Raw genomic sequence first — 21,130 nt, 5'->3', positions numbered from 1 at the left:
AAAAAAACAAAGTTAAAATGGCAAGCCATCTTATGAAAACTGAATTAGCAAAAAAATAATAATAATAAAACAAATAATAATATAAAAATAATAATAGCTTGTGGTAAAATAATTGGTACTTGCAAGTTGTCACCTTGAAAATAGGAATACTCGTTTTGGAAAGCAAGTTGGCAATATATATCAAGGGAAATAAAATGTTTATGTCCTTCGATTCTGTAATCCTACACCTGGAATTTTATCCACAGGAAATAAAAGAAAGAAAAAAAATAAGCATGTCTGAAGATGTGGATGATGTCAATACTTAAAATAGCAAAAACAATTTGAAAGAACTAAAATAATAATGATAAAATAGACAAATTATGACACATATACTGCATAGGATATATTATATTATTATTTAAAATGTCAGGATGAATGAAAATCTGAATGGCACAACTGTACAGTCTGGTTCCATCTCTAAATACTATGGTCTCCATGACATCTACTCTAGGAGATGTATTATGTTAATTTCCCAACATCACGTGTCTATTCCTAGTCAAGCTCTATTTATCACTGACCCCCAGCAAATTTTGCCTACTCTGACTTCTAAGTTATGACCATGCTCTGACCCTTCATTTGGAATGTTTATCTCTATTCTCCCTGTCTAGCCAAATTCTGTCCATTATTCCAAGGCCCTCCAAAAAGCCAGGGCTGCAATTTAGTATTTCTATATTCCACTATACTTGAAACCACAGTAGACACTCAATACATGGTTGTTGAATTAATAAATAATAAATAAACAATGATAGCTAATATTTACTGAGGACCTACTTACTATCTGCCGGGAACATTCTAAGGGCTTTACATGTAACTCATTTCATCCTCACCATTATCATTATTTATTTATTAATATTTATCATAAGCTATAATTATTTTATTTTTTATGATGTAATTCTCCACTAGAATGTAATCTTGATCTACTTGTTCACATAGCAGGTACTTAAAAATATTTATTGAATAAATCACTAACTAATCAATCATTAGGAGTCTGAATTAGTAGTTCTTTAAAAAAATCTTTTGAGAGTCAAAATGATTTACTGTGAGTTAACAACTTACATACAAACCCAGAAATGTTTCAGAAAATATGTTTAATGCATATTGAAATTAATTGATTTGGCAGAAACATAATAAAATTATTTCATACACAGAAAACAGGACATTCTGCAAAATATGCCAAGGTAATATAGGATGATGTTATGAAAAGGATGTGTTGACTAGTCTCTGAAACAACTACTCACTAAACAATTACAATTTTTTCTTAAAAAAAAAAATCACCAGAACTTTTCATTCAACAATTATCTTAAGGGAAATCAGATATAAGTTAGTTTTTAATGTAATTTTATCTGGAATTTTAAACATTTTTCTTTGAAAATGTATTTAGTTTTGCTACCAGGATAACTAAGTTTTAATAATATTCTAAGTAACAACAGCCTTGCAACTTTGGATATTTAAATTTGCTTGCGGAGAGAAAAAAAAATGCTGGAGAGAAAAAAAAATTGTTCCCTGCCCTCTTACAAACACTATAGCACCGCTACTTAATTCCAGATGCAGGTAGCTTAAAAGCTTATCTGAGGAATTGCCTATAATTTAATTAATTACTCACCATTTAATAGACTGTTGGTTAGTAAGGGATACATCTTAAAAGAGATGTATAAAATGTATCTGTGGGCTCACTAGTCAATATTGTCACACTAAGTAGCAATGGAAAGGTACCATGTCCAAAAACCATTTGTATTTAAATATAATAATTCATTTAAAAGAAAGAAAAAGGATTACTCCTAAATTTGTTAAGAAGAAATGAGGAGGCCGGGCGCGGTGGCTCAAGCCTGTAATCCCAGCACTTTGGGAGGCCGAGACGGGCGGATCGCGAGGTCAGGAGATCGAGACCATCCTGGCTAACATGGTGAAACCCCGTCTCTACTAAAAAATACAAAAAACTAGCCGGGCGAGGTGGCGGGCGCCTGTAGTCCCAGCTACTCGGGAAGCTGAGGCAGGAGAATGGCATAAGCCCGGGAGGCGGAGCTTGCAGTGAGCTGAGATCCGGCCACTGCACTCCAGCCCGGGCAACAGAGCGAGACTCCGTCTCCAAAAAAAAAAAAAAAAAAGAAGAAATGAGGAAAGAGAGTAGCAGTGATTGGAGTAGCAGCCGAGCACTGGACTTAAGATGTGCAGGTGCTGGTTCTGGTTCTGCCAGCGGCTGCCTTTGTGATCTTGAGCCAGTCATTTAAATACTGCAGGCTTTATTTTCCCATCTGTAATATAAAATGACTGAACCAGATAATTTCCCAAATCCTTTCCAGGTTCTGAGATTTGATACACCTCTTCTGTAAGAAACTGCTCATCTCCTTCACCATAGATTCATTTTCAATGCCTACATGGAAGCTCGCAGAAGAGGGTATATATCCATCTAGAACAGTCAGGGAGAGCTTCAAAACGATACAGAACTGGGCCCTGGGGGATATTAAGAGTCAGGAAGGCAAAGGGAAGAAGAAGAAAAAAAAGACAAGGGGAAGAAAAAGGGCTGAGGGCCCCACAGGCCTGATGTTGCCTACTCCCTGCCCTATGATCATCTTTACTAGTGTTTGCTTGTGGTTGGGAGAGGCTGTGTGGCTGGTTACGACATATGAGAAGAACAGACTCATGTCACTTCTATGCTGAGCATCACTAGATGTGCAAGGTTCCCCAGAGCTCTCTTTTATCCCCTCTGGCCAAATGACTAGCAATGTTTGAAATGAAGGCTGCTCTTCAGCCTGGCCCTGAGCAGCTTTTGTAAGGCAGAGCCCTTGATAACTAAAATAACATATGACTCCAGTAGACAATAAATTGTTTTAAGCCACCTGAGGTATGGGGGTTGTTTGTTGCTACTGGATAACCTAGCTCCTGAACATTCCCAAGGGTAAAACCTAAGGCTGATGAGAAAAGGTGCCTCCATCTTTTCTGCAGCCTCAAAGCCTGCTCGCCTGCTCAGCTCACCCTAAGGGGTCAAAGACAAAGGCATTCGCAGAACCACTCAGAGGCCTATTCATTTGCAAGAGCCAGTTCATTGAAATCTTTCACTGGCTCCTCTTCAGCCTCTTGTCCTTTAAGGTTGCAAAACTGGGATTGTGCTAAGACACAAAAGCTTTGAGAAAGAGATGAAGTGAGGCTATGTGCAAACTAGAAAAACACTCTTCTCTCTATTTACCCATTGAGGCAGAGAACTGGGGGCAGAATTTAATGAGTGACTAGGCTTGAAAGATATCAGAGCATAATACAAATACACTGCAAAAAGAGTCTTAAAGAGAGAAGATATGTTTAGACTTACAGTTTGTACTTCCCTTAGGTTAATTCTTATCTTGGGTCTAAAGATAGCTTTGTTTTTTCTTCTAGATTCAAAGACTCCTCTTTTGAAGATCATCACTGCCATCTGCCTCAAAAAGCAGAATTATACATGAAATAACAATGAGATGTACTTCCCAACTACTAATATTAAGTATTTAATCAGCTGTAGAAGTGTGGTAAATTTCTTTTATTTCATGAAATTTTTATACCTTTATTGTGGCCTCTCTAAAATATCTTTGCGATTCTTCCTGGGATTTTGAGGAACTCATTAATTCCAGTTGCCTTAACTCATCAATTTTAGCCAAAGCACGCCGAGCAAATGCCTACATGCGATTAAAATAAATTTGATTCATAAATCAGAATATAGTGATTAAAATGTATAAAGACAATATGTTTTGTTCTCCTAGGCATTTTATTTAATCTGTGAATTAAGCTCTAAGTTAATGCTGACTCCTTTTATCTAGTCTATCATTTTCTTTAAGAACCATTAAACTCTCCAATAAACGGTGAGATAAGGTAACTTTATGAATTATGAAATTTTAAAAAGGAAAGCTGAAATATGACTGAAACAGTAGCTCCATACAGACTATCGCTTCTCAGCATTTGGCACTGCATGTCCTCATGTGCGCGCACACACACACACACACACACGCACGCACGTGCGTCCTCAGTTGCTCTTCTCAAATCCTAACCTTCCTATCATGACATGCTGTATTATCTACCTAACTGTTCACATTGACCACCAAACTGTGACTTCCTGAAAGGATCTTACTCATTTTTGTGTCTCCAGTACACAGCATACTGTGTTTAATAAGTATCTGAAGGAAGGAAGAAGGGAGGCTTTCTTATTTAATCATATCACCATTATTATAATCCTCTAGAGATAACAAATGAGTTCAAGGGAGTTATTAAGAACTCAATAACAAGAATTCATGTCCCTTATTTCACCATCTCTTTGAAATATTTCATTCACCATTTGTAATTTTTAACGAAGATGCTTCTAGACCAACCACAATATTAACATATATGAAGGGTTACATTTTCCAATAAAGAAAAATCCCAAATGGGATCAAATGGCCAAAACACTATAAAAGTTTCATTCCCTAATAATCTTAATAGCTACAGAACAAAATATGCCACCACTAGTACACTGAACTATATATATATATATATATATATATATATATGATGAGTTGTCTTTCTGGAATCTATCTTGAGCTACACAAGTAACCCGTGAAGGTTGAATTAGGCTGTTCCTCTGCCTATGTGCCACCAGAATCAAACCTTCAGAATTAGTTCAGGCAGGAAAAACTAAATGGAACTGTGAATTGGCCAGATGTTAACAAGATATGAACAGGCATGTGCACAGCCATGAAGGCAGTCCTACACAAGACTTCTAGCCAAAGAGGTTGACTAGAGCAGAAGTCCAGCTTACACCCCATATACCAAACCATGTACCCTCATGCAGGAACATGTTGGCCCAAAGGAAGGGGTGCTTATTTCTCATTCTCACCAAGGCCCCATCCACTGACCAAGCCAGGTATCATATAATGTAGAGAAGGTGCCTTTTTCAGATTTACACTGGGGCACTCTACAGGCCAATAGAAGCTCTGGAGTATATATATATATATATATATATATATATATATATATATATACACACACACACACACACACACACACATATATATATATAAATTATTCACTCTTGTTGCCCAGGCTGGAGTGCAATGGTGCGATCTCAGCTCACTGCAACTTCAGCCTCCCAGGTTCCTGCCTCAGCCTCTTGAGTAGCTGGGACTACAGGCACACACCACCATGCCTGACTAATTTTTGTATTTTTAGTAGAGACAAGGTTTTGCCATGTTGGCCAAGCTGGTCTTGAACTCCTGACCTCAGGTGATCCATCCGCCTTGGCCTCCCAAAGTGCTGGGATTATAGGCATGAGCCACCATGCCCAGCCTGAAGTTAAGTTATATTTCAAGTACTCAATCAAAAAGATATGAAAGAAGGAAAAACAAAAAAATAGAGTGTATTAAATGGTTGTTAGAAAGTGTATTCAATTAGCTGGGCATAGTGGTGTGCATCTGCAGTCCCAGCTACTCCAGAGACTAAGACTGCAGTGAGCTGTGATCAGATCACCATACTCCAGCCTGGACAACAGAGCAAGACTCTGTCTTAAAAAAGAAAGAAAGAAAACAAAAGAAAAAGAAAGTGTATTAAATGGTGGTTAGCAGAGAAAAGCAAGACAAGAGTGTACTAAGTGATAAGGAACACAAAACTAAACGAGGAGGGAAGGCAGCTTGTGTCCAAGAGCAAAATGAGGATGGAAAGACAGCAGACAGAAATTTTTGAGATCTATTGCACAGCATGGTGATCACAGTTAACAACAACGTATTGCATATTTCAAAATTGCTAATGAATAGATTTTTAAGTGTTCTCACTACAAGAAAAAGGCATGTGAGATGATGAATATGTTAATTAGCTTAATATAATCATTCCACAGTGTATACGTTCAACAAAACATCACATTGTACCTCCTAAGTATATACAATTATTATTTGTCATTTAAAAATAAAAATCTTAATTTAAAAAATTCCAAAATTCTTACTCAGAAATGGAGCAAAGAAGGTGAAAGTGAATAGAGAATAAAGGGGAAACCATAAAGGAGGGTGAGAGAAACAGAATGGAAAAGCCAAACAAATTTGTGCAAATAAAGCCTTGAACCTTTGTCTTTGCTTCATTTCAATTCTTTGGTTGGGTTGTTTTTCCCCTTGCAGACATTTAAGGAAGAAAATGCTGGGTACGCTCTATTTTAAAATATTGGGCCTGGGCATGGTGGCTCACACCTGTAATTATGAGAAGCCAAGGCAAGCAGATCACCTGAGGTCAGGAGTTCAAGATCAGCCTGGCCAACGTGGAAAAACCCTGTCTCTACTAAAAATACAAAAATTAGCTGGGCATGGGTGGCGCATGCCTGTAATTTCAGCTACTCAGGAGGCTGAGGCAGAAGAATCACTTGAACATGGGAGGCAGACATTGCAGTGAGCCAAGATCACGCCACTGCACTCCAGCCTGGGCAACAGAGCGAGATTCCATCTCAAAAAAAAAAAAAAAATTCGACTCCTCAGAGTTAAAAAGCAGCATACCTCTCCATGAATTCCGGCTTGGCAGTCATAGCAGCACTGGCAAACAGCTGTGTAGAGAGTAGTGCGCCATGTCAAGTACCTGAGCGACAGGAGCGGGACCAAGGACTCCATACACATGCTGGCCCACAGGAGATACTCTAAGGCCTGCAAAATAAAGGGCACCATTGGATTTGTTTTCATTTTAAGCTAATAATGATAATTGTATTAAATATAATCAAATTCTAAGTTGTGAGCACAAGTTGCTGATTACTTAAACCAAAAATACCATAAATAACATGTCAAGAAGAAACAAGCATTTAAAAAGTAAAAGATAATTTAAAGAACTCAAAATTTCAAGCCATTTTGGAAAACATTCTAAAATGTCTTTTTGTTTGTTTGTTTTTAGAGAGTCTTGCTCTGTCACCCAGGCTGGTGTAATGGCACAATTGCAGCTTACTGCAACCTCCGCCTCCTGGGTTCAATTGATTCTCATGCCTCAGCCTCCTAAGTAACTGGAACTACAGGTGTGCACCACCACACCTGGCTAATTTTCCATTTTAGTAGAGAGGAGGTTTTATCATGTAGAGCACTCTGGTCTTGAACTCCTCACCTCAAGTGATCCACCTGCCTAGGCCTCCCAAAGTGCTGGAATTACAGGCATGAGCCACTGCACCCGGCCTAGCTTGTCTTCTTACAAGTTTCTCCGCTCATTTTTATTAGTATTTATCATGTCAACAGTAGTCCAGGAATTAACTCCAATGATACAATTGTTATTTGTTAGCGTGGAACCAGTATATTATTCTGAAGATTAGCTGGTATAGGAGGTAAGGAAAATGAAAAAGGCTTATAGCCTGGGGCCTGCGATGCTTAGTAGAATGGTCCAAGATTAGAATTAAATAAACCGGGATTTCAGTCCCAGTTTTACCACCTAGTGACTGGATCATTTTACCTCTTTAGGGCTCAATTTTCTCATCTGTAAAATGGGTATTTTTTCACATCACAATAGTGTTGTTATGGAGAAAAGAGATAATGTACATGACATGCTAGGAAAATACTTCCACAATCTAAAATAAAATCCACCTTGATATACCTCCAGTGCATTGGTCCTCATCATGCCTTCCAGAACAACACAAAGCAGTCCAAAACTCACTTCTAAATTACAGCCATCCAGAAATCTAAAAACACTTATGCAGCCTGCCCTCTCCCTCGGCTCTCTCATCCAGGGTAAATATCCCCAAGTACTTCCATCCCTCACGGAACTGCACTGCCCTTCTCCACCATGATTGGCCTTCTGTGGCTTTGCCTCAGGTTGCCAGCATCCTTTCAGGGTGTATGGCTAGACCACAGTACAGTGAATGCTCTCAGTCCCTGGCTGTGGACACTGTACCTCTTCTAAATTAGACTGAGGTTGATTCATTGCTGTTTTTGTTGTTGCTGTCATTGTTATTGTTGTGAACTTTGTGAACTGATATGAAATTAATCATACCACCAAAAACCCTTGAATTTTTCTCACATTTGCTGCTCCCTAACAATCTCTATTTCAGATTTTTGCATTTGGATTGTTGTGGTTTGGGTTGCGTGGTATATGATTAAACCATGCCTAGATTTCCCCTTTAAATTCACATCTTTCTAAAATCCTTCAGGACTCCTGGTATTAGAAATGTCACATTTCAAAATAAAAATAGCTTCAGTTAACAATTGTTCACATTGCATTTCATTTGTTTATGGAAAATCAAAGTTTTTTGTGCCAGAAGGGATCTTAAAAGTAATCTAGCTTGACTCCATGAGGCTAAACTCATTCTAAGCAAAAGAGCTGGGGCTGAAACTCAGATCTTTGAACTCCCAAGTTCAGTGTTCTTTCCACTACACAGAGGAGCCTTGACAAAGGGGAGAAGCTCACCATAAACTACACAGGGTTATGAAAAACTATCTTTCAAGTTTAAACAGGAAAAGCCATTTTCAAAATATGACTCAATTTGTAGCATTTTTTTCTTACCCTTAAAAGCTACAAATAATTGTTTCTATTAATTAAAAAAAATTAAAAGGATACATCAGGACTATTCTCTTCATGGAAAAAAAAAAAAAAAAAACTTTGAAAAGTCAAATGATATCCATATCCAAAACATGGTCCCAGTAAGAGCATGTTGTAGGTGTTCAGTAGGAAACATACACACGATTAATCAGCTCAGCCACAGGATGGCGCTGCAGCCTCATTTATATCAGCTTACGCCATTTAAAGAAAATGACAAGCAATTTCAAAGTTAGGACTTAAAGTTTATGTAATGGTATGTGAAATAATTTGACAGTAACTGTTCAAGCCACATACACTGTCAAACTACTTCAGTTTCATAGTAAAATGAAACAGAAATCAATCGTTTCTTAGAATGAACAGATTCTAGATGTATTCTTTAATGTTTGCTGAGTACTATACTACAGTTTTAAATGCCATCAAAGAAACTACTCCATAAACAAAAGCAAAATGGTCGTATGTCCTCAGGGAAAGAGGTTTCAGAAGTCTGACCACCCTCTGTTCCCTAAGCTTATGCTGGGGACCTGCTGCAGCACTAGGGAAGAGCCCCTGGTTAGTTCTCGCTTTCAGGATGTCATTAGGAAGACAGGGTTATATCAGAAAATATCAACTCCTTCTCTGCAGCTTCTCCATTTGAGTAAGTAAAACAAAATAGAATGGGTCATGATGGGATTCCATTTAGTCAACAGACGTGCATTATTCTAACGGTACAGGGTGACATTGCCCCTGGTCTCAGTACATCTCTGACTAGATGTGTGACCCTCAGCAAAGTCACTTTTCCCAGCCTCAGCTCGCTTATCTATTCCATAAGATAGAGGTAATGGCCGGGCGCGGAGGCTCACACCTGTAATCCCAGCACTTTGGGAGGCTGAGGCGGGTGGAACACGAGGTCAGGAGATCGAGACCATCCTGGCTAACACAGTGAAACCCCGTCTCTACTAAAAATACAAAAAAATTAGCCGGGCATGGAGGCGGGCACTTGTAGTTCCAGCTACTGGGGAGGCTGAGGCAGGAGAATGGCGTGAACCTGGGAGGTGGAGCTTTCAGGGAGCCAAGACCGCACCACTGCACTCCAGCCTGGGTGACAGAGCAAGACTCCGTCTCAAAAATATATATATATAGAGAGAGAGGTAATAACAGCAGTTTTCTCAAAGTGGTGCTGTGAAGATTACATGTGAGGATAAATGAAAGTGCTTACAAGCATGCTTGATGACCTCAGATTCATTCAATCAACACTAATGATGATGATGCTCCTGCCCACCTCATAAGTCTTTCACAGGACCTAGCACACACTACAGATTCAATAAGAATAACAAAAGCTAGCCATCATGCCTAGATCCTATATAAACGGGATTTTAGACAGTGTGAGGAGCCCAGGTCTATTTCTCCTTCCGTCTTATGCTATAACATACTTGAACTCTGAAGTCACTACAGAATTCAAATCCCTCAGACCCAGGACATCTCACACACGGTGGGACCTCCAAGGACTTGTCTCCATTAAATGGACCCATCAAATCCATTTTTAGCCTCAGCTCAGGAATCAATTTACCATCTGGGGGTTTGGGAATTACTGGTGAAAATTATTAATTTCCTTGAAACATACTATATTGAACAAACAGAAAGAATGTCATTCAGATCTTCAAGTGCCAAATGTACAACCACCCACCACCCCAAAATTATTGCATCCCTCACCTTCCATTCCCATCTCACAAGACTGGCACCACAGAACTATACTCAATTTGGGCTAGGCGCCATGGCTCACGCCTGTAATCTCAGCACTTTGGAAGGCTCAAGGCGGGCAGATCACTGGAGGTCAGGGGTTCGAGACCAGCCTAGCCAATATGATGAAACTCCATCTCTACTAAAAATACAAAAAATTAGCTGGGCATGGTCGTGGGTGCCTGTAATCCCAGCTACTCACGGGGCTGAGGCAGGAGAATCACTTGAACCCAGGAGGCAGATGTTGCAGTGAGCTAAGATGGCGCCACTGTACCTAGCCTGGGCGACAGAGCAAGACTCAGTCTCAAAAAAAAGAAAAAAAAGAACTATACTCATTTTAGTCTCATTTTACAGGCAATTTAAGTTTTGAAATATAATTAACAAAAGAATAATTTTAGCGGCATAATTTATGTACCCTGTGCTTTTATTAATTCATATAAAATATTATTGGTTCCCATGGTTTCCTTACGGTTGAAAAACTGAAGATTTATCTCCTAATAAGATTAGAATACATATTTAATCAGCATGACAAAATACTCAACTATCCTTATTTTACCAGAGACAAACTCATGGTATATGAGGCAGAGAGGAAATGTCTTACAAAGGTTATGAATAAGAAATTATTTTAAGATGACTGTCACTTTAAAATTCTCTCAGCATTAACAAGCACAAACACTAACAGTCAAATGTTGGCACAGACATCTCTGCCCTTCAAAGCTTTGGCAGCAAGCACTGCAGCAGACCAAACTATGATGGTCCTGTGAAGCCGTGTTTGTTGTTGTTACACCAAGAGCCACCAGAGTATGCAAATTCTCTTTAGGAAATCATGTGGAACCGAATGTAGCATCATTGCAATAGTCTGTAGGCCAAGTTTACATTAGACCTGGGACAGTCCCCCCTCAATTTAATTCACACTCAGAAAGCTGGCACAGAGCTTCAAGTCACTGTCTGTCATAGAGTTTTTTAATTTGAGAAGCAAAACAGAGAGAGAACACATAATTAATGTTATCCATTGAGCATGCAAATTTCTTTACTTCCATTTTTATTTTTCAAATGTTGTCAACTTTTAAGATACTTGGCTATGCTTTGAGGAAATAAGAAAAAACGTATCTCTCCTGAGTGTTAGAATATTCAGGGTAAGGTTCTGCATGGAATAAAGAAAAAAAGTAGTCATGTTTCAGATGCCAGCAACAACTCAAGCTGGGTCTCAAAGGGAGTATGTTCGCCCTTCTTGGCCTACATTCCAATAACTGGAAAATTAATACAGGGAATAAATATGTCTCCCGCGGACAAAAACGCTACCAACATTGTAGGGAAGTCAATAGAAGTGTCAGCAACTTCCTCAAGCTAACACTGAGCAGTGAGTACTGGTAAGAATCTTATTATAAAATAAAGTCTCCTTGCCTTCGTCATGCAGCTGGGTTAGAGTTTAAGTGTGCATTCACCCGATTAGCATGCAGGCCAGAAGTGAAAGCACTTCAAGCAGAATAAAATCCAAGCTTCATATCATGACATAAAGGGGGTAACCATAGTTTATCATCCAAACCAGGACACCTTTTTTAAATTTTCTATTTTATTTTATTTGAGACAGAGTCTTGTTCTGTCACTCAGGCTAGAGTGCAAAGTGGCATGATCTCGGCTCTCTGCAACCTCTGCCTCCCAGGCTCAAGCAATCTTCCCACCTCAGCCTCCCAAGAAGCTGGGACTACAGGTATGTGCCACCAGGTCCAGCTAATTTTTGCATTTTTTGTAAAGACGGGGTTTTGCAATGTTGGTCAAGCTGGTCTCTAACTCCTGGCCTCAAGTGATCTGCCTGTCTAGGTCTCCCAAAGTGCTAGGATTACAGGTGTAAGCTACTCCACCCGGCCCAGGCCACTTTTGCTAGTAAAAGTGGGCACTACTGATAATTACTAACAGGACAACAGGCATAAACCAGGACTTTGATGGGCAAGCCAGGATGGGTGGTCACCCTACCTAAAGCTATACTAACCAGATGGATGTTCACTATCAAGTGTGACAAGTACGACTATGTGAGACACAGAGAATACTAACATCTTCAGGAATTTCCTTTCTTTTCATTAACATTTTATCATCTATATTTTAACATATGATCCCTATTAAAGCAAAACTAAGAATAATAATGCTATATAATATATATTTACTAAATTTTATATTATATAATTCTCCAAATATTCCTTGTTTAACATTCAATATACTGCGTAATGAAAGCCTTAAGAAAAATAAAACAGGAAATAGAGGGGAAAATATTTGGTCAGTACATTTCATACCTTGGAAGACTGACCTATGGCCATCAGTTTTCTGCAAATGGTGTAAATATAAATGGTACCTGGATGGAGAAAACGATTGTTAACATGTTGTACAGTCAAATGATAGAAATTTTATATTCCAATTTCTGTGGTTCAAGTCTGCAGTTCCCAAAACAAGTGATCTCATGAGAAAGTCTGATAATGGTATACAGAGTCATACTCATCATAATTTTTCGTGTAACTTGTAAACAAAATCACTAAAATAATTAATATGGCCATATTTTAAATATGTTGACACAAGAATCTTTTAGTCTCATTTTCCAGGCAATTTAAGTTTTGAAGTATAATGAACAAAAGAATAATTCTAGTGGCATAATTTATGTACCTTGTGCTTTCATTAATTCATATAAAATATTACTGGTTCCCAGCTGGGTGCAGTGGCTATGCCTGTAATCCCAGCACTTTGGGAGCCTGAGGCAGGCGGATCACGAGGTCAGGAGTTCAAGGCCAGCTGGGCCAATATGGTGAAACCCCGTTTCTACTAATAATACAAAAATTAGCCGGAGGTGGTGGCACGCACCTGTAGTCTCAGCTACTCGGGAGGCTGAAGCAGAAAAATTGCTTGAACCTGAGACGCGGAGATTAGAATGAGCCGAGATTGTGCCACGGCACTCTAGTCTGGGCGACAGAGCAAGACTCCATCTCAAAAATATACATATTATTGGTTCCCATTGTTTCCTTATGGTTGAAAAACTAAAGATTTATCTCCAAATAAGATCAGAATATATATTTAATCAGCATGGCAAAATACTCAACAAAGAAACTCACAATAATTTAAAAATTGCAATGCATAACAGGTCACATTATATTCACTCTTGGACTCATATAACATTTTTCCCATTATTATGGTGTGTCCTATAAGCATTCTAATGAAAAACAGCATTTCCAACACCTAAGTAAGGTTATTCAAGTATGCTTTTTTGTCAGACCATTAATTAAAAGAGGATAGAAGGCTGGAGGGAGGGTTGAAGAGAGGACTGGGGAACATCACCATACTTCTCTCTGTATACAAGCAGTTTATCAAGCTATAAACATAACCAAAAGATGGTAACATGCTTTAAAAGGCATGTAATTATAACAGGAGTCTAAATATTTTCTCTAAAGTATCTAATATTTGTAACCATAAAAGTTCAACAGTTACGAATTCTATGTTCAGGTTTAAACTTCAAAAGTTTCTGATGGCCGGGCATGATGGCTTACACCTGTAATCCCAGCACTTTGGGAGGCCAAGGTGGGCAAAACACCTGAGGTCAGGAATTCGAGACCAGCCTGGCCAATGTGGAGAAAACCCATCTCTACTAAAAATACAAAATTAGCTAGGCATGATGGTGTGCACCTGTAATCCCAGCTACTCAAGAGACTGAGGCAGGAGAATCACCTAAGCCCAGGTGACAGAGGTTGCAGAGAGCCAAGATTGCGCCACCGCACTCCAGCCTGTGTGACAGAGCGAATCTCCATCTCAAAAAAATGAATAAATAAAAAGTTTGTGAGAAAATGGCAACTGCACCAAAACATCTGTCACTTAATTAAAACACAACTGTAAGCATCATAAACATCAATTACACAAATCAGTGACCCCCCCCAAATTGAACAAACTTTAAACTTAAATGTATAGTACCCTAAATTTCATAGAGAATGCAAATTGGTCCTTAATACTCAGGGACTCGGCATTATTCGTGTGACTACCCCCAGCACCTGCAGTTATTCATTCCACTGAAGATCCACTGGGGAAGAAACCACTCGACTAATAACAACTCGAGCTCAGCAGACTTATCTCAACGAGGCTTTGTTGACTTCTACTCTTCATCTTTTTCATTTCTGTCTCTTTTTTTTTTTTTTTTTTTTGAGATAGAGTCTCGCTCTGTCACCCAGGCTGGAGTACAGTGGTGCAATCTTGGCTTACCGCAACCTCCACCTCTTGGGTTCAAGCGATTCCCGTGCCTCAGGCTCTCGAGTAGCTGGGATTACAGGCACTTGCCACCACGCTCAGCTAATTTTTGTATTTTTAGTAGAGACGGGGTCTGGCCATGTTGGCCAGGCTGGCCTCAAACTCCTGACCTCAAGTGATCTGGCTTCCCAAAGTGCTGGGATGAGAGGCATGAGCCACCATTCCTGGCCTCTACTCTTCATCTTTAAAAATAAAATTGTATAAGTGTTTCTCTGTAGGAAAAAAAAAAAAAAACAGTCACCAAGTAAAAATATGCACAGGAAACACGTGCCTGTCCACAAAGCATGTGATGAGGATGTAAGCCAGGAGCCTATATAAACATACCAGTAACGGGGAACTGGGGAACTCAGGAAGGCCTCAGGAGACTGCCCTTAAGAATGACAAGGGCCTTCTGTATTTCCAAAAGGTGCCTTTAACCTTTCCAGCCCTAAAAGGTTCTAATTGTAACTGAGTCCTTTGACAGTTCAAGATCTTGGCATGGCTCACAAATTCCTGCTGCAAAAGCCAGACTCAGAGAGTAAATGGTATCAGATGGAACACAGACTGAATCTTTATGATCTCAGGGTATTTCTGGAAGTTTGTTTGGCTTTGTTCCTTTTTGAGATGGAGTCTTGCTCTGTCACCCAAGCTGGAGTGCAGTGGCATGATCTTGGCTCACTGCAACCTCCGCCTCCCAGGTTCAAGCAAATCTCCTGCCTCAGCCTCCCGAGTAACTGGGATTATAGGCATGCACCACTACATCCAGCTAATTTTTGCATTTTTAGTAGAGATCCAGTTTCGCCATGTTATCCAGGCTGGTCTTGAACTCCTGACCTCAGGTGATCCGCCTGCCTTGGCCTCTCAAAGTGCTAGGATTACAGGTGTGAGCCACCATGCCCAGCCTAAATTTTTATTTAAAAACCAAGGTTGGTTAAATATTTGAAGAAACCAAGGGTGTGTGTGTGTATAACAGTCAATTAAAAGTAAATACAGTAAATGTCTAACTGAAAAGGTCAAACGTATTTTGATAAGTTATCAAGGCACATTTGACCTTTTCAGTCAAATATAGTTTTGACTACTTAAATTCCAAATTGTCAAAACTTCAGGGTCTTTGCACTTGTTGATCCCCCAGCTGGAATGCCCTTCCACCAAACACCCAGAAACTTCACTATCCAAACTCCTTCAGGTCTTTGTTCCCCAGTCATCTCAGCAGCCCAGCCCCTGCTCTCTCTATCCCCTTCTGGCTTTGACTTTTCTCCATAGCACTCGTCACCATCTGACACAATTCAGTTTTGATTTGTTTAGCATCTCCCTGCAATGGAAGTCAGCATGAGAATGGATTTTGTCTATTGTCCACTCCTGTGTCTCTAGCACCTAGAACAATGCCTAGCATATGGTAGGTATTCAGTAAGTTTTAGATGAATAAATTAAAACAGGGAGAGTAGTTACTGAAACTAAGTATGTGTATCTCCCAGAACCCAGTAATTCCACTCCTGGGCACAGATCCCAGAAAACTCTCACACAGGTCTATAAAAGGACATGTGTAAGGATATTCATTGCAGAATTATTTGTGCAGTTAGAGAGGTCAGGCAAACCAGGTGCTCATCACCAGGCCTGTATGGATATCTGGAATATAATTCAGCAGGCTGAATTAATGAATTAGATTTACATACAGGAACTTAGCTAGATTCTAAAACCACAATATTCAGCAGGAAAAAAAATAGGAAACAGAATAAAATCTAGAGCACAATGCCATGTGTATTAAAAAAGAGAAAAAGAAAAAAGCACATACCAAGAAAAGGGTATCAAGGATACAGAAATAATCTTTTTTTTTTTTAAGACTATTGAGAGAGGCCAGGCATGGTGGCTCACGCCTGTAATTCCAGCACTTCAGGAGGCAGAGGTGGGTGGATTGCCTAAGGCCAGGAGTTCAAGACCAGCCTGGCTACCAAGTAAAAATCCGTCTCTACTAAAAATACAAAAATTAGCCAGGTGTGGTGGTGCGTGCCTGTCATCCCAGCTACTCGGGAGGCTGAGGCAGGAGAATCACTTGAACCTGGGAGGTGGAGGTTGCAGTGAGCCGAGATCATGCCACTGCACTCCAGTCTGAGCAACACAATGAGACTCCATCTCAAAAAAAAAAAAAAAAAAAAGACTGTTGGGAGAAATGTAATTCCAGTGCTTTGGAAGGCTGATGCAGAACGGCTTGAGACCAGGAGTTCAAGGCTCAAGGCTGCAGTGATTGTGCCACACTGCACTTCACTCTGGGTGAGAAAGTGAGACCCTGTCCATGACAAAAAAATAAAAAACAAAAAAAGACTGTGTTTGGGTTGTGATCTTAAAAGGGGTAAAGACAGGGAATCATGTTCATTTCCACCACTCAAACAAGGGCTGACCACAGGGGTAAACCACTGGGCCTAACACAGAATTGCTGCTCCTTCTCTGTCCCTGCCAAGATGTGTGAGAGATGGCAGTGGCAGTGCAGGTAACATCGAATCTCTGGAGGATGATCAGACACAAAAGTTTAATAATCACTGGACTGAAAAAATCTCATCAAAGTTGGCCTCATCTCTGGCAGCAAATGTAAAGTCTGATTTCAATCAAAATGTCAAAACATGACTTGGGGGTGGGTGAGAAAGGAAAAGGCTAGAAAATATACTTTCAGTTGCCATGGATGAGGGAAAATTCAATATGTTTCCTTGAAGTTATTTGATCCTGGCTTATGCATATCGAACACACTGTCATTATTATTTTCCATTTAAAAATATATTATCCAGAGGACAATACAGTAAGTTGCAACTTTAAAATAGAGAAAAGCAAGTATTACATTTTTTAGCTGAGATTCATTTCTTCGGACATACACATAATTTACGTGTGTGTGTGTGTGTGTGCGCGTGTGTGTGTGTGTGTTCCTCAGCGCTTCTCACTCAAAATCAAGTAGGAGGAGAAGGTCACTTTGTAGAAACCCAAAGCCAAGTTGTTTGAGGACAGGGCCAGTAAATGGGTGATGCTTAGAAGCAATCTAACCTGCGCTGGTTCTTTGACCTTTCCCCATCTATATTTACTCGTTAACTCTGCTTTTTGAACACCCAACAGTGATTATTCCCACAGTCTCTGACCCTTTCCCCAGTGAAAACCCAAAGACATGCTTTATCCATCCCAATTTACAAGGACAAACATGTCATACAAATGTTGAAAAAAAATACAATCATCCTATTATGAAATGCATATGTTTTAAATCACAAGGTACTCAAGCTACTGTCAAACTTAGCATTGAAGTAACTTTCTGAAAGACACAATGGAAAATAAAATACGTCAGCATATACCATTGAAGATAATCCAGCAAAGATGCTCCTGTGGCAGAGCCACCTGCATGATGAGCCTTAAGGACGACAAGATATGCAGACACTGGACCACAGATTCTTTATTCTGCAGGTTTTCATCACTGTCGCAGACCAGCTGGTAGTTGCACATATTTTTGCCACTCAAAGCATGAAACTGAAACACACAGGATAATAGAAATAGAAATAACTGACCAGGAACAGTAGCTCATGCCTGTAATCCCAGCACTTAGGGAGGCGAATCACCTGAGGTCAGGAGTTCGAGACCAGCCTGGCCAACATGGTGAAATCCTGTCTCTACTAAAAATACAAAAATTAGCTGAGCGTGGTGGCACATGCTTGTAATCCTAGCTACTTAGGAGGCTGAGGCAGGAGAATCATTTGAATCTGGGAGGCAGAGGTTGCAGTGAGCCAAGATCATGCCACTGCATTCCAGCCTGGGTGACAAAAGTGAAACTCCATCTCAAAAAAAAAAAAAAAGAAAGAAAGAAAAAGAAAAAAGAAATAGAAATAACTTAGGAAAGCATTTCTCAGAATGTAAAAATCTAAAATGGAAACAATTATGAATAATTAATTTAATAGTGTAGAAAAAAACATGATAGATAGATTTCTTTAAAACATCCATCCAGTTAAGACTAGCTTTCCTTAGTCAAAAGAAATTCAAAAAGAAAAAAAAAAATCCTATTACCAAAAATACAGAATTGAATCAATTGTTATAAGCTCACCCAGTGGCATTTTAACTTATTTATTAAATCAGATGTGATTATAACCATTTACACAATTCACCCAACAAACGTTTCTTGAGCACCTCTATTAGCCACACTCTGCTAGGCAACAGGGACTCTAGGAGGAGGAAGAAACGGACGCTGCTCTTAGAGGAGGGAAAACAGTTACAGGCTCATGCCTCCAGGCTCAAGCAGCATTGAAAAGACTGCTGTGGTCACTGAATTGAAAGTATTTTGTAAGGTCGGATGAGACGGTTTAAAATAAAGAAGCGAGGCCGAGGCAGGCAGATCACCTGAGGTCAGGAGTTCAAGACCAGCCTGGTCAACATGAAGAAACCCCATCTCTACTAAAAATACAAAAATTTGCCGGGCATGGTGGTACACACCTGTAATCCCAGCTACTTGGGAAGTTGAAGCAGGAGAATCGCTTGGGCCCAGGAGGTGGAGGTTGCAGTGAGCCAAGATTATACCACTACACTCCCACTTGGGCAACAGAGTGAGCCTCTGTCTAAAAAAAAAAAAAAAAAAAAAAAAATAGTGAGGCTATTATAGGGGTGACCCAAGCTCAGAAAAATAGAGAGCATTCCATGTATTCCAAGGAATTTGGAATTTAGTCAAAAGGCAAAGTCAATGGGTAGTGGAACAAAAAGACAGATTTCTACTTTAGAAATTAATTGGCCGGGTATGGTGGCTCACACCTGTAATCCCAGCACTTTGGGAGGCTAAGGCAGGCGGATCATGAGGTCAGGAGTTCGAGACCAGCCTGACCAACATGGTGAAACCCTGTCTCTACTAAAAATACAAAAATTAGCTGGGCATGGTGGTGGGCGCCTGTAATCCCAGCTACTCAGGAGGCTGAGGCAGGAGAATCGCTTGAACCTGTGAGGCAGAGGTTGCAGTGAGCCGAGATCACACCACTGCACTCCAGCCTGGGCAACAGAGCAAGACCCCATCAAAGAAAGAAAGAAAGGAAAGAAAGAGAAAGGAAGGAAGGAAGGAAGGAAGGAAGGAAGGAAGGAAGGAAGGAAGGAAGGAAGGAAGGAAGGAAGGGAGGGAGGGAGGGAGGGACATTAATTCCAGCAAAGTGTGAAAAGCAAAAAGCAGAAGGTGGGGGGGGGGTTAAGGCTACAAAAAGGGGAGTAGGAGAGACCTTTTCCCTAATGGGGTGCCAACTTACATTGCCCAGTATTCTCATTCATGTATCTATGGTACAGCCAAATTGAACTGTTCAACTGTCCCCTAAACATGCCTTGACAGTTTCTGCTTATTAACCCCATACTGTTCCCAAGGCCTTGAATAGTCCTCAAGTTTGAAGTAACATAGATTTAGAGTCAGACTGATCAGGGTTCAAACACCAACCCTGCCCATTGCTTTAAGCAGGCTAATAAACTTCCATTTCCTAATCTGTAAAAGAGTCTCCTCTTAGGACTTTAATGAGGCTGCAAGACGATAATTCATACAATATATTTAGAAGAGTATTTAGCACATGAAAACTGTTCAACCCATGAATCAATGGTAGTAATTAACAAAACATTGGTATACTAGAAAAAATGTATAAATTTTTATATCAATAGATTTATGTTTAATCTCAAGAGCCACTTTTTATACTATGTGATAAGCTTTATTTTTCTCTTCTGTAAAATAGGGATAATAGTATGTACTCATAAAATTACTTTATCAAATTTGTTTTCCAAAGCACTTTATAAACTAAAAGCACTCTACAAATATTAGCTATTAAATAACAACTGCTACATGAATGAGTGACTGCAGTGACTTAATCTCCAAACATCCTTACAAAGCTTAGTAAGTTCACTTTCTTATCCAGCACTGAAAGTATTTATTAAGCAACTTATAGCACACAGCTAGATGCTATGCTAAGCCAACAAAAGTCATTTAGAAGCTATCAACTAAAAGATATATTGCATAGCTAATCATAAATTGTAGCTATTTCAGCTGCTCTTTCAGCTTACTGTAAGTCCAGCAGTTTTATCTCTAAAGCCTTTTGGGAAAAAGGCAGCCTTGAATTGAGTTACATCCACTTTATTCTCATCAAAATTGGTATTGAACTGCTGAAGATATCTTCCATAGCATTGTAAAAGGGCCAGTTTGTATTCCTGAAATAAAAAGAGGACTTGATTAAAATTCCAAAATATCATTTAGCTTATCATTGTTAGGTAATATTCATATTATTCCTAATAGTATCAATGTTAATTATTACAATTATACCATTACTACTGGCTCCATTTTCCAAAAACATAGTATATGATAGACACTGCACTATACAATGTATGTGCACTATTTCAGCTAATTCTCCTCACAATGAGCCTATGTGAGATGGGACCATCATGAGAATATTTACTATGGCACTGTGTGTGGTAATACCTACATATACTCAAAATTCAGGTTCCAAAATGCAGCATCATCAGATCATGGTAACCCACATACCCAGAGAGGTGGATGAGTAGTCTTGCTTCTCTGATACCTCACAGACTTGAAAAAGAAAAGAAAGGAAGAGTGAGTGAGAGATAGGAAGGAAGGAAGGAAGGAAGGAAGGAAGGAAGGAAGGAAGGAAGG

General features: G+C 39.6%; 1 protein-coding gene across 2 annotated transcripts in view; it reads right to left on the bottom strand.

Moving 5' to 3' along the window:
- Window positions 1-21,130, bottom strand: part of CFAP54 (cilia and flagella associated protein 54) — a 389,915-nt gene that overhangs the window by 354,043 nt on the left and 14,742 nt on the right. For both annotated transcript variants that reach the window (XM_031936253.1, XM_023206706.3), the window contains exons 3-8: window positions 20,527-20,670; window positions 17,817-17,988; window positions 12,525-12,583; window positions 6,510-6,653; window positions 3,570-3,683; window positions 3,344-3,445 (exon numbers count right to left, since the gene is read on the bottom strand). In XM_031936253.1, the coding sequence (XP_031792113.1) occupies window positions 3,344-3,445; window positions 3,570-3,683; window positions 6,510-6,653; window positions 12,525-12,583; window positions 17,817-17,988; window positions 20,527-20,670 (735 nt within the window). The remainder of the gene's footprint in view (window positions 1-3,343; window positions 3,446-3,569; window positions 3,684-6,509; window positions 6,654-12,524; window positions 12,584-17,816; window positions 17,989-20,526; window positions 20,671-21,130) is intronic.

The sequence above is a fragment of the Piliocolobus tephrosceles genome, chromosome 10 (assembly GCF_002776525.5).
Source record: "Piliocolobus tephrosceles isolate RC106 chromosome 10, ASM277652v3, whole genome shotgun sequence".
Taxonomy (NCBI): domain Eukaryota; kingdom Metazoa; phylum Chordata; class Mammalia; order Primates; family Cercopithecidae; genus Piliocolobus; species Piliocolobus tephrosceles.
The sequence above is the reverse complement of the archived record's forward strand: the minus strand, read 5'-3'. Positions and strand labels throughout refer to the sequence as shown.